This window comes from Artemia franciscana, chromosome 10, assembly GCF_032884065.1.
Source record: "Artemia franciscana chromosome 10, ASM3288406v1, whole genome shotgun sequence".
Lineage (NCBI taxonomy): Eukaryota > Metazoa > Arthropoda > Branchiopoda > Anostraca > Artemiidae > Artemia > Artemia franciscana.
Window position 1 is genome coordinate 37,595,457 of NC_088872.1, and position 12,694 is coordinate 37,608,150.

Consider the following 12,694-nt stretch of genomic DNA (forward strand, 5'->3'; position numbering starts at 1 on the left):
TTAATTTAGAAATTAAAATTTGCTATGTACAGCCTATTCTTCTCCTAAATATATTTTTCCACAAGTGCCCGAAGGACTAGGACTAAACCTTTATTCTCCTCTATTTTCTAAACCTTTATTCCTCGTAAAAACTCCCTAACCCTCAAGCTTCCTTTTGTTCATGGAACTGACCTTCATGTTGCATGTATTATCTCTGTTAACTTATCAATTAATTCAAGCTGATCATCTACCCTCTTTAAATTGTGTAAACTTGTAACTACCTCATCTTTGACAAATGCTTTGCTAAGTTTTATAATATCCTCTTTTGACCATTCCCTAGGTATCTGATATTTAACTAATTGATTATGTTCCTGATTTATGCGTGAAATCACCATGCTTTGAGACATACTATGTAAGCTAATTTCTAATAGTACAGGTTGGTGGTATAAACCTACTAGTCTAAGTACCTCTACCTTAAGACTGTTTGGGTCCTGACAAATATCCACCAAAACATAATCAATTAGACTTGGCCAAGCTGCAAACAAATAGGCAAATGTACCCCAGTTATTATCCATTCTAAATTGCCCATTACCAAATATCAATCCTGATTCTGCACATTGTGACAACAACCTTCTCTCCCATTGACTATTCTTTTATTCTGTTTATTGACTATTCTGTCTATTGTCCCTGCTAACTCTGGGGATCCTGTAAACAACTGGGACAACTGATGGAATACCTAAAATTAATGCATCATTTAACTCGACCTCATTGCTGGCATAAGCATTAAAATCACCCATTAATATTAACCTGTTGTTCTCAAAATAAGCAGTTTTTCATCTAATTCTTTTTCCAACAGACCCCACGTATCCTCAGTCTAATACAAGCTTCTCTGAGGCAGTATATAAATAAATCCCATTACAATACTAGAACCATTTCAACAATCTAATTTAAATAATACTCTCTGATTCACTTTTCATTCTTGTTAAACCTCTGAAAGAAACTTCTTTTATCAATACTATAAGACCACCAAAATAACGATTATTTGATGATAATTCTCATGATACGCTTTCCACTTTAAAGCCTCTTAATTTTGGCATTTCTCTGGAACCCAGCCTTGTTTCAATTAATGTCATATTGTTAAATGTTAGTAACTCACTTTCCACATAACTTAGCTTATTTTTCATACCCTGTATATTCCAAGATACAAATTTAAAGGCTTGTGTATGGCCTTGTTTATTGTATTGGGATCCATAATATATAGGAAGGAATGCTAATCTGTAATAATCTCCACTCATAGGCCCATTTGTTTGCTGATGTTGTGTGTGTTGTTTTGTCAGTGGCTGCCTGTGTGGGGTGGGAAATTGCTATAATGTAGTGACTGATTGCCCCCAATATTCTGACTTGTCGATGGCTCTTCAAATGCGCGTTTATTTAAACTTTGAATCTAGGTTAATCTAGCTTAATCTAGTTTGTTTATTTAATCTAGAAGCGTTCTGTAATTTTTCACCAGACTGATTTTGCTGCTATTTCAAGGGTTGCCTCTCCCTGCTGTTTTAGTTGAGTTTACATCTATTTCAACTACTGTCCTAGATGTTAATGTTCTTGTCTGTGGCATTAACTCTTAGAGTTAATAGGAGGCATAGTGGGGTGGCTGGTATTTATTTCTTATTTCTTTTTACAGTCACAATAATAAACGAGTGTTTTACCTTCAGTAATGAGCCTATTACCTTTGAGACAAGCATCTTGGCTTTTTTTATGGCTGCAGACAGCCAACCATCTAGGGCTAAACGGAAAGCCGGTCGTCCGCGGTTGGGGTGGGGGAATGTCATAAAGACAGATTTAAAGGGAAATAGGATCTTCCTGGGAGGGTGTAAAGAGGGAGGCTTTGAATAGATAGTAATCGAGGAGGAGCATGCGTAGCTGTGTTAGCCTCAGATGACTTGGTGCTGTGGTGAGTTGTTAGCAGTAGTAGTAGCATACAGTGTGAGTTTCAAATTAATTCTAGCCTCGCGTTGGAACTTAGCATAAACTGAAGAAAGACCAACACTGTTTTTTTTTCAGGATATAACCCCTTAAAATCGCGTTTGTAATATACAAATCATGCCACTTAACTATTGCAAGCCCTGACCTCTGACGAAAAACATCCTTTATTTCTCTGAAGCATAGCTGGAGGTTCAGAAGACACTAATTAAGAAATTTGATAGCTTTGACTTTCAAACTCAACAGGAACAGATTACACTTCTGGAGTTTATAAATCGGAAAATTATTAGATTTTAGTTCTGTCTCTATAGAATTCGTTTTCATGGAAGACTCCCTGAGTTCGTTTCTCATTTCTGTCAACTCGATTCAAATCTTGGCTGTTGTGGTACCCAACTCTTTGGTAAAATTGTTCATTTGTGACAGTATATCAGTTGATCTAATTGAATGATGAGGGAGAAAATCCAGTTTAAATTTGTCTCACACACAAACTGAAGACTGGGATCTGAAGCATAAGGGAGACAGCTTAGGCTATCATCTATTTTTCTTGCTACTTCTTGACAGATTAATTAAAATTGCCTACATAATTCTCTGCCAGCAATATTTTTGTGGTATCTTACTTTAGCACTGGGCATTGCTTTATTGTTTTCTTTTCCTTAGTCAACAACAAAATGTAGTGAATCACTCTTTAGAGATGGTAATATCATCCTGGAAGTGTAGCTAAATTCTGATTCACTGCACACTCATCACCAACAGATGTTATCAGTTTGAATGACCAAAGAATACTGATGTATGCAATATTTGAGATATATGCAATATCCCAGGAAAGGCCAAGAAAAATACACTAACTTCGTTAGATACACCCAAATTAAAGACACTAGCTATAATTGGGATATGGAAAAATAACCTAAAATTTAAACTGAATCATATAGAGAACTCACCAGGAGTTGACAGGGGACTTATTTGCCCCCCCCCCCTCTTTTTACCAATTTCATGATAGTTACGACAGAAAAAAATATGTCTCTTGTTTCATTCATTGTTTACTTTACATAAGTTTTTCTGCAATTTTATGTGATACATGTAGCTAGCAATTGTGATATGTGTACCATTTTAAAATAGAACTTTATTTCTGTTTATTATCTAAGTGGTTCTTGTGGTTTTAGGTGGAAACCATCAGATAGAATGTATTTTTTGTTCTGTTTAGCCATGAGGTGCGATATCTGACCAGATAGCTATTTCTGCCAAGGACCCCAAACAATTTTCCAAAGATGACATCACATAGAGAAAGAAGGTCTGAGTCAGAAACCAACTCAGATTCAAGTTTATTTTCTTGCTCCTGTTCAAAAACATCTGAGACTATATCTAGACGGAGGAGATATATGCAGATATTTTTGAGAACAGCATTGCTCATTGGTTTCTATTATTGTACCTCAATAGGACTTACTTTCTACCAAAAATGGCTGATGGTGGCAAGTTCTATTTTTTCTTATTATTATTTTTCATTAGAATAGAATAACAGGTAAGCTATTAATAAGTACGCTAATGAACAAAGTTGATACATACAGTTTATACAGAATTAAAGAGAATACTCTCTAGTTATCCCATAAATTCGGTGCTTATGCTCATATGTTTTCTGTTCCTTCAAAAAATGTCTTTTGCCTGTAAAAAGCAAGCTGATATAGAATATTTGGAACCTTGAAAAGAAAAAGAGCATTAAACATAATTAATGAAGTAATCACACATTTTTTTGTAATTGTCTATCAGTTCTAAACCTATGATTGCTTAATAACTATTCTTTAATAGCCATGAATTGATTATTTTAATAAATCGATTGCTCAATAGTGCTCAATAGTCTTCAAATATATACCCTATCACGAGTAACTTTAAGGTACGTATAATACCCGATACCTTGTTTCTAACATTGCAGGATAGGCCTTTTGGACGTCTGTATTATTTACCGTTTGTCTGTGTTTACAGCCCGCCACAAAAAAAGCCTTTTGGTATGTAGATGAAAGGGATCCTATTTAAAGATGGATAGGTGGCATTTTACTATCCTAACGCTAAAAACTATTAAACTGTGATCAAAATAGTTAAGATGTTCCTTAAAACGAAATTGATATTTTTGCCCCCCCCCCCCCAACACTCCTCAAAATAGTACGTGTGCGGAACCCTAAACATTTTTGTCAATTATTTATTGAACTTCCTCTGAGACTCTCAAGAAAAAGAATAGTCGCTTAAAAACTAACTTTTTTGTGATTGATTAGTCACCCATATAACAAACTTCAAAAAACATTGACATTCCACATATTTCCACTAAGTTCCTGGATAAAACTTGGAGCGTATGATGTTCAGCAGACTAAAAGACTGAGGATTCACTATAAGAATGAATGAATCATTGTTTCAAAGTTTTACTTAATTAGACAATTTATAAATTATGAACTTTAGACATAAGATTTTAAGACAAAGCTATTTCAGAAAATCTCCGTGGCTAGTTCTTAGCAAGCTGAATTCAACTTCAAATTCAAACAGTCAAACCATCTAACTCGGATAAAGTGCGAATAAGGCAATAATTCTAAATTGTTTAGAAGTAGATAGACTATCAAAAATAACTAAAAAATGTAAATCCAAATTTAAAAACACAAACAAAACATTGTAATAGAATCAAGGTCTTGTGCGTCTTCTTCAGTTCCTCCGGTCTGTAATTTAGTTGACTATATGCTATGCTATCTATATATTTTTTACAGTTATCAGTTTTATTATATCTTTTCCATTTATCTACAGTATCTATTATGTATTTAGGATTGGTATATTCTATTAAGCATTATTATACTATATTGGTACAATGCTATTATGTATTTTATTTACCTATTGTGTAAGCCTCCAGAATCAAAACATACTATGGAGACTTTGGATTTGAAACATGCTATATTGCTGTTGACTGCTATGTCGACTGACTAAGTCCAAACAACTTTAAATCGTCTCCTATTTGTTTGGTCCTGACTCAAAAACGTATACGCACCGTTATTATCCGTATGATTCTGTCCAAAGTTCAGTTGGTCTAAACTAGTTTTTTGTTTTGCGAAGAATGTATTTTGATTTTGTGTAGTAGTAAGAATACTGATCGCTTAATATGTTCATTCAAACCTATTAGCTGTAAGTTTTATTTCATTTAATTATAAGATGCATCTGCTAACAAACTAATAAATTGCATCAACTTACGAATTGTCTTCCTGTAATGTGGCTCTAGTTGTAGTTTAGCATGATTGTGGGGAATGGAGTAAAATAGTCTAACAATTTATATTTTTCAGAATTTCCATTTCCCCTTTTCCGTTGTCACATGTCATTTGGTAGTTAAATTAGCATTGGCTTCTCTTTGTCGTTGTATTTTGGAAAGAAAACGAGACGAAAAAAGGGTTGTGCTGTCTTGGCATGATTATTTACTCAGAATTAGCCCTGTTGGAGTAACAAGTGCGTTAGACATTGGTCTTTCAAATTGGAGTTTTGTATTTATCAATGTTTCTTTGTAAGTGTCTAGTCTGTTAATTGACTAATCAAATTCCTTTCAGATAAAACAGTAGAAGCTGAATTTCTTAGTCCTGAGTGGAAATTTGGACATTTCTTGAAAAAGAGAAAGGGTGGAAAAAACAGCCTTTGTTTGTCAAACATAAGAAAATTTTCAGGAAAGCGTGTTATGGGCTTCATTTTTTCGTGGGATTTGACGTGTCATTATTAAAAACGAGAACAAATTGCCGAGTATGAAGTATGTTCAAATGAAAAATTCATGTCCTTTGGAATTTTGTCTTTCATTTTTAATACCCCTCTATAAAGGGTCAGTGGAAGGTTTTCCTAAAACCTGATCATGAAAAAAAAGTTAAATTAGCTCTCATGCAACTTAATCTTTGCGATTTTTTTTCTACGAGGACGTCTTAATTCAAGAGATATTGCAGTGATTTGGGCTCTTTGTTACAAATAAAAAAAATGTCTATGGTGAAATTGTGACCATTGGCATGATGATGTCTGGTGCAATCAAATGAAAAAAAAATCGTGTCATCAGCATCGTAATAGATCATTATTACGTTTAAATAATTTCTCCTGATGTCAATATTGTAGTGATGATTGAAACCATTTTCAAAGACGTCTTCCCTGTTGTTTATCCTTATTTTTTCATTAACATCAATAAAAGAAAAGGTCTTGTGGACTACACTTTGTTATAAGAACGAAACGTTCAAGGACATAATAGGAACGCCCTTGTTGAAGCAAATAAAGGTTTGTATTCATTCATGTATGTTGCTTAACAATGCTTTGCACAAGAGAGTAAGTAAACATTCAATGCGGTCTAACCTACTTTTTGACTGAGTTTCGGGGAGGGGGTGGCGGTGGTCATAATTATCGTGTGACTCTTTAGTCTTAAGTCATGAGGTGGTAAATCAGTAACTTAAATTCAATGAAGAAATCCTGGTGTTAATTCAATTCCTCCTTCCTGTTTATCCGTCACAGAATCACACATTTTAGGGGATTTGTATTCTTCTGGGATTCGTTATGATTCTTGCTGTTGCTCCCAAAAAAAATTTTTCCATGCACTTTTGCTTTAAAAGTTTGGGCTTACTTATCGTCTTTACTATGTTTATGCATAATATAGCAAAAACCAGGCTTAATCCATTGCATATACCCTCTGAAATATCTAAATTATGCATTACCATAATTATTGTGTTATTCTTTAGTTTTAAGTCATAAGGTTGAAACTAGTGTATTCAATTCCTCCTTGCTGTTTTATCCTTTCCACTAAAATAAGACTTTCCTTCGTTCCATTTTAGTTTTGATTTGTCTTCTAACCGCAGATTTCGTTGTGCAACTTTTTTGTTTGCAATTCAGTGTGTGTGAATTCAATTCTTCCTTTCTGCTTATCCTTCACGTGCGCTAAAATAATACAATCGTTCATTCTATTGTAACTTTGATTTGTCTGTTAACTGCAGGTTTTGTTGTACAACCTTTTTTCGTTTGCAATTCAATGTGATTCTCGCTATCGCTTGTTCCTTGCCTTTTGCTTTAGGTGTTCGGAGACAGCTAAATTTATAAAACAAATTTAAGAGAAATTCAAAATATAGCGTGAAATCCCTAAAAAGCACTCCATTGGAATCGTCTTGGTCAAAAAGTCTTTGAATGAAGCTTACACTCCCATGGCTTAAATAATAAGGAAAATCATCTGTTTTTCATGGGTAGTACTGATGTGTCCTCCTTTTTTATTTTTTCCCCTATTGCTAACTGGGCACTGGAACATCATAGAGAACTGTTTAAGGGCTCGTTTTTAAGGGCATTGCTATACCTAGTGTCTTTTGTAATTAATAAGCACAATGTATAAAATGAAATTAATTTTTGACAAAAAATACACAAGATGATGAATGACGTCATGACACCTGACGTCATGAATGCGACATTACATCTGTTCGTTTGCGGTTTTTGATGTCGCTCTTTACTTTCTATGAAGAAATAATTCTAAAGGGCTAATGCTTCTCTGATTATCGGAATGTTTTTGATAAACAGCAAGGTTATGTGAAAATTCTTCTTGATCTCTTTTGTTCAATTTAGAGTAATAATGACGACGATACCTCGTTTTTTTACCATCCGCTAGAGATGTAACTGATATGTATCGCATTGGAAAACAGAAGTGACACTGCAATCTTCCATTTTCGTTAATCATATAACTGGCCTCTGTATTAAAACTCCTCTACACAGATTGTGAACCATCCAAATTACTCTAACCAAACAGTTCGTGGTAACGAACTTTAAGTAAGGAGCGACCCGGCTCAAAAGTAATCGAAACTCTAAAGAACGGGATTTTGATACCAATATATATATATCGAAAGAATCAAATTTTTATGTTGATTTCAAATAGTTAAAGTTTTATCAAGTTTAGTCCTACCCACCAAAAGTTAGGAGCCTAAGCAAATTTGCCTTATTTTGGAAAAAAAGGGGAAACACCCCCTAAAAGTCATAGAATCTTAATAAAAATCACACCATCAGAGAACACTACTGTAGAGGTTTCAAGCTCCTATCTGCAAAAATGTGGAATTTTCTACTTTTTGACAGAAGAAATATCATAGATGCGTGTTTATTTGTTGTTTTTATGGTACTTGGTATTAACCAAGTGACGTATAGTGATCGCAAATTCTGTCGGTCTCTCGGTCCCGGTTTTGCTAGTTTAGGCACCTCCAGATAAGCTAGGACGATGAAATTTGCCAGGCATATCAGGGACCGGATCAGATTAAATTAGAAATAGTCGTTTCCCCGATTCGACCATCTCGGGGGGAGTGGGGGACGGTTAATTCGGAAAAGTTAGAAAAAATGAAGCATTTTAACTACAAACGGGTGATCGGATCTTAATGAAACTTAATTTTTTAGATTGATATTGTGTCTCAGGTCTCTTATTTTAAATCCCGACCGGATCCGGTGACATTGGGAGGGGGGAGCTAAAATCTTGGAAAACGCTTAGAGTGGAGGGGTCGGGATGAAACTTGGTGAGAAAAATAAACACTAGTCCTAGATACGTGATTTACATAGCCGGAATGGATCTGTTCTCTTTGGAGGAGTTGGGGGAGAGTAAATTCTGAAAAATTCGAAAATATGAGGTATTTTTAACTTATGAAGGAGTGATCGGATCTTAATGAAATTTCATGTTTAGAAGGACCTCGTAACTTAGATCTCTTGTTTTAAATCCTGGCCGGATCCAGTGTCATTGGGGGGAGTTGGGCGGGGGGACCGGAAGTTTTGGAAAACGCTTAAAGTGGAATGATCAGGATGAAACTTGGTGGGAAGAAGCACAAGTCCTAGATATGTGATTGACATAATCGGACTGAATCCGCTCTTTTTGGGGGAGTTGGGGGGGGGGGGTAATAATTCGGAAAAATGAGAAAAACTGAGGTGTTATTAAGTTAAGAACGGGTGGCCGGATCGTAATGAAATTTGATATTAGAAGGAACTCATGTCTCAGAGGTCTTATTTCAAATCCAGACTAGAACTGGTGACTTTGGGGGGGGGGGGTCGGAGGAGGAAACCGGAAAACGCTTAGAGGGGAGAGATCGGGATGAAACTTGATGGATAGAATAAGCAAATGTCGTAGATGCGTGATTGAAGTTACCAGACTGGATCCGCTCTCTTTGGGGGAGTTAGGGGGGGGGTCCAGTGCTTTGGTGAGTTCGGTGCTTCTGGACGTGCTAGGACGACGTCAATTTGTAGGTGTGTCAGGGACCTGCTCAAATTGACTTGATAAAGTTGTTTTCCCCGATTCTACCATCTGGGGGGCTGAAGGGAGAGGCGAATATACAACATTCTTCGCTGTCCCATTGTCTGTGCATATAAATAGATTGTCAGGTTTACCGACTCTTGAACATACAACATATAATTGTCCATGGCCCCGTCCCCGTCGTCATTTATATATCCCCCCTGTGCCCCCCGGCGTCCCTGTTGTAGTTGTGTCCCTGTGTCCCGGTCGTCATTTATATTTCCTGCGTCCCGGTCGTCATTTGTGTCTTTGTGTCCCAGTCTGTAATTTATATTCCCTGTGTCCCGGTGTCCCGGTCGTCATTGTGTCCAGGTGTCCCGGTCTGTAATTTCTCTTTGAGTGTCCCGGTCGTCATTTATATTCCCTGTGTCCATTTATATTCCCTGTGTCCTGGTGTCCTGGTCGTCATTTGTGTCCTGGTGTCCCGTTCTGTAATTTCTCTTTGAGTGTCCCGCTCGTCATTTATATTCCCTGTGTCCCAGTCGTCATTTGTGTCAAATCCTCATAATGACGTCAGTCGACAAACATGACGTCAGTCGACAAACATGCATGACGTCAGTCAACACACAAACAAACAACTTATTTATATATATAGATTTATATATCCCCCTGTGCCCCCCGGCGTCCCCGTTGTAGTTGTGTCCCTGTGTCCCGGTCGTCATTTATATTCCCTGTGTCCCGGCCGTTATTTGTGTCCCGGTTTCCCAATCTGTAATTTCTCTTTGAGTGTCCCGGTTGTCATTTATATTCCCTGTGTCCCAATGTCCCGGTCGTCATATGTGTCCCGGTCTGTAATTTCGTCAGTCGACAAACATGACGTGAGTCGACAAACAACTTCATGACGGCATAATGCTCAATCCTTATAATGACGTCAGTCGACACGCAAACATGACGTCAGTCAACACACAAATAAACAACTTATTTTTATATGTATAGGTATATAGATAGATAGATAGATTGGTTACTGGGAAATATACAGACGTTTTCAAGGGATTATTCTGGTGGGAGTGGGTCTGGGGGAGGGAGTTACGTGGGAGGATCTGTCCATGGAGGAATTTTTCATGGTGGAAAGTAATTTTCTCTGAAGGGGGTACTGGATTTTCTAGCATTATTTAAAAAAACAGTCAGTAATTAAATTTCAAAAACAAGTTTTTTCAACTGAAAGTAAGGAGCTACATTAAAACTTATAACGAACAGAAATTTATTACGTATATGAAGGGATTCGCCCCCCTCTTTTCAATACCTCGCTCTTTAAGCTGAAGTATATTTCTAGTAATTTCAAAAGAGCTATTTACTCTAATTAAACGGCCTTTGTGATTCAGGGGTCATTCTTAAAGAACTGGAACAAAATTCGAACTTTAGCGTAAAGAGCGAGGTATTGACTAGGGGGTGAACCCCATCATACGGTTAATAATTTTTTTTCGTTTTAAGTTTTAATGTTGCTCCTTACTTCCAGTTGAAAAAACTTGTTCTGTTGTTCAGCTGAAAAAAAACTTGGGTCGTCGGTATTTGGAACTTCGGCTGAAATTAGATCATCGATTTTAGCTGGGTTATACATTCGATCACAAGGACTAGTGATCAATAACAAGTGCATATGTAGTAGTCCACGTTTTGAAGTTAGATTATGTACATATTTGCTGCCACCTCTCCTAATATCCTTTTTTTTTATCCAAATCGTTGATTATTTCACCAAATTTTCGTTTTGCAATTCCCGCGATGATATCGGGATGATCTTGAGACGACTGCTCCCTGAGAAATTCATTATCGTTAGATATAACACACCCTGCTTCTTTAATATCTGGCCAATTAGGATTGCAAGTCATAGTTACGAAGAAATCTTGTGATCTAAAGTGACAAACAATAGCCTTTCCATCTTCAAAATGTTCTGCATGGTAGCGTGTTGATCCGGGGAATGACAACGGTATTGTCACTTTTAACCAACAACTGCATTCTGTTTCGCAGCTAAGTCGGGTAATACCTACGTAGTTATCAGGTTAAATGGTTTTCTGATTAAAGTTTATCCATTGAATTCGGGCACGTTCAACACGAATAAACGATCGAAAAGATATTGTGGGAAAATTCGTCCTCCAAAATATAACACATCAAAACCTGTCTCACGCAGATCGGGTGGTTCAGCTTGCTTGGAACGGTTTTCGGCGTGTTCAGATCAAAAGCGATCTGAAACTGCACTAATTCAAGCCGTGTTAAATAAGGAAGACTTTCCATGGTGGTTGAAGTTGTATACCTACGGTCTATCCTGACGTTATAGCTGGATAAAACAATGGGTAGGTAAAGAACTCCACACGATGGTCACCCTTTTTAAACTAACAACAATTTTGACACGTTGTTTTACGACTATTATTACTATTATTATTATTTTATTTCCCAAAAGACACACATAGTGCTAACATGGAGTAATGACAAAAAAAGGAAAAAGAAAAGATACATTCACTTAAATCTCACAACAAAAAAGCACTCAGTAAACTATTTTTACGATCTAGCGTGAAAATAGGGTTTTAAAGCCCTTTCATTTTTCGAAAAACTATGGTCAGTTTTAAGAGTAAGAACAACGCATGCTTCACTACATCCGAGAGGGTTGAGCGATTTATAATACACATCATCTGTTACAGTAAAATGAGCTGTACATTTGTAGGTCGTTTCTCGCATCCTCGTGCAGTCTTTGCATAATTGTTTTGACCTCGCAATATTTCTTTCAACAGGTCCATTAAGGTACGAGGGATCCCATAATTTAGAGGGTATATAAGGCGTTCATCAAGAGCCTCATCGGGGTGTAAAAATTACATCTGGCCATATGAATCTGGTTCAAAATCACCTTGAGTGGTTTTTGTCGGATGGGCCGCCCAAATTGATTCTGTGATAAACTTTGTCCAGTTTTTTGAAGCTAAAACATTACGACTATTGATGATTCGATCATCGCTTAGGTTGAATGAAGCTAAAGTGACAAATAAATTTGTTTCGGTTTCGTTAGTGGAAATCATTACAGAGGGGGGTGGCGTTCAAAAAATGCAAGCTAATTCATTTGGAGACTGGGGACGTGGCAATAAATTTGACCATGCAAGCAGCAATCTTTAAATGAATCACATTTATTCGCTACGGTTTCTTCGGGGAAATGGTGGGCTCCGCAGTGAATCTAACAGTTCGTGGTAACGAACTGTAGTAAGGAGCGACCCGGCTCAATAGTAACCAAAACTCAAAAAAATTGAATTTTGATATCAATAGCTACATCAAAAAAATCGCATTTTAATGCTGGTTTCAAATATATAAGTTTCATCAAGTTTAGTCTTACCCATAAAAAGTTACGAGCCTGAGAAAATTTGCCTTATTTAGGAAAATAGGGGAAAAAGCCCCCTAAAAGTCGTAGGATCTTAACGAAAATGACACCATCCGATTCAGCGTATTAGAGAACCCTACTGTAGAAGTTTTAAACTCCTATCTACA

General features: G+C 36.6%; 1 protein-coding gene across 3 annotated transcripts in view; it reads left to right on the top strand.

The window, feature by feature from the left end:
- LOC136032161 (solute carrier family 35 member C2-like) overlaps positions 1–12,694 on the top strand; it is a 58,330-nt gene that overhangs the window by 6,536 nt on the left and 39,100 nt on the right. For 2 of the 3 annotated variants that reach the window (XM_065712347.1, XM_065712348.1), the window contains exons 2-3: positions 3,120–3,425; positions 5,265–5,479. In XM_065712347.1, the coding sequence (XP_065568419.1) occupies positions 3,225–3,425; positions 5,265–5,479 (416 nt within the window). In that variant the 5' untranslated portion in view covers positions 3,120–3,224. The remainder of the gene's footprint in view (positions 1–3,119; positions 3,426–5,264; positions 5,480–12,694) is intronic. The other variant, XM_065712349.1, reaches the window with a different exon arrangement.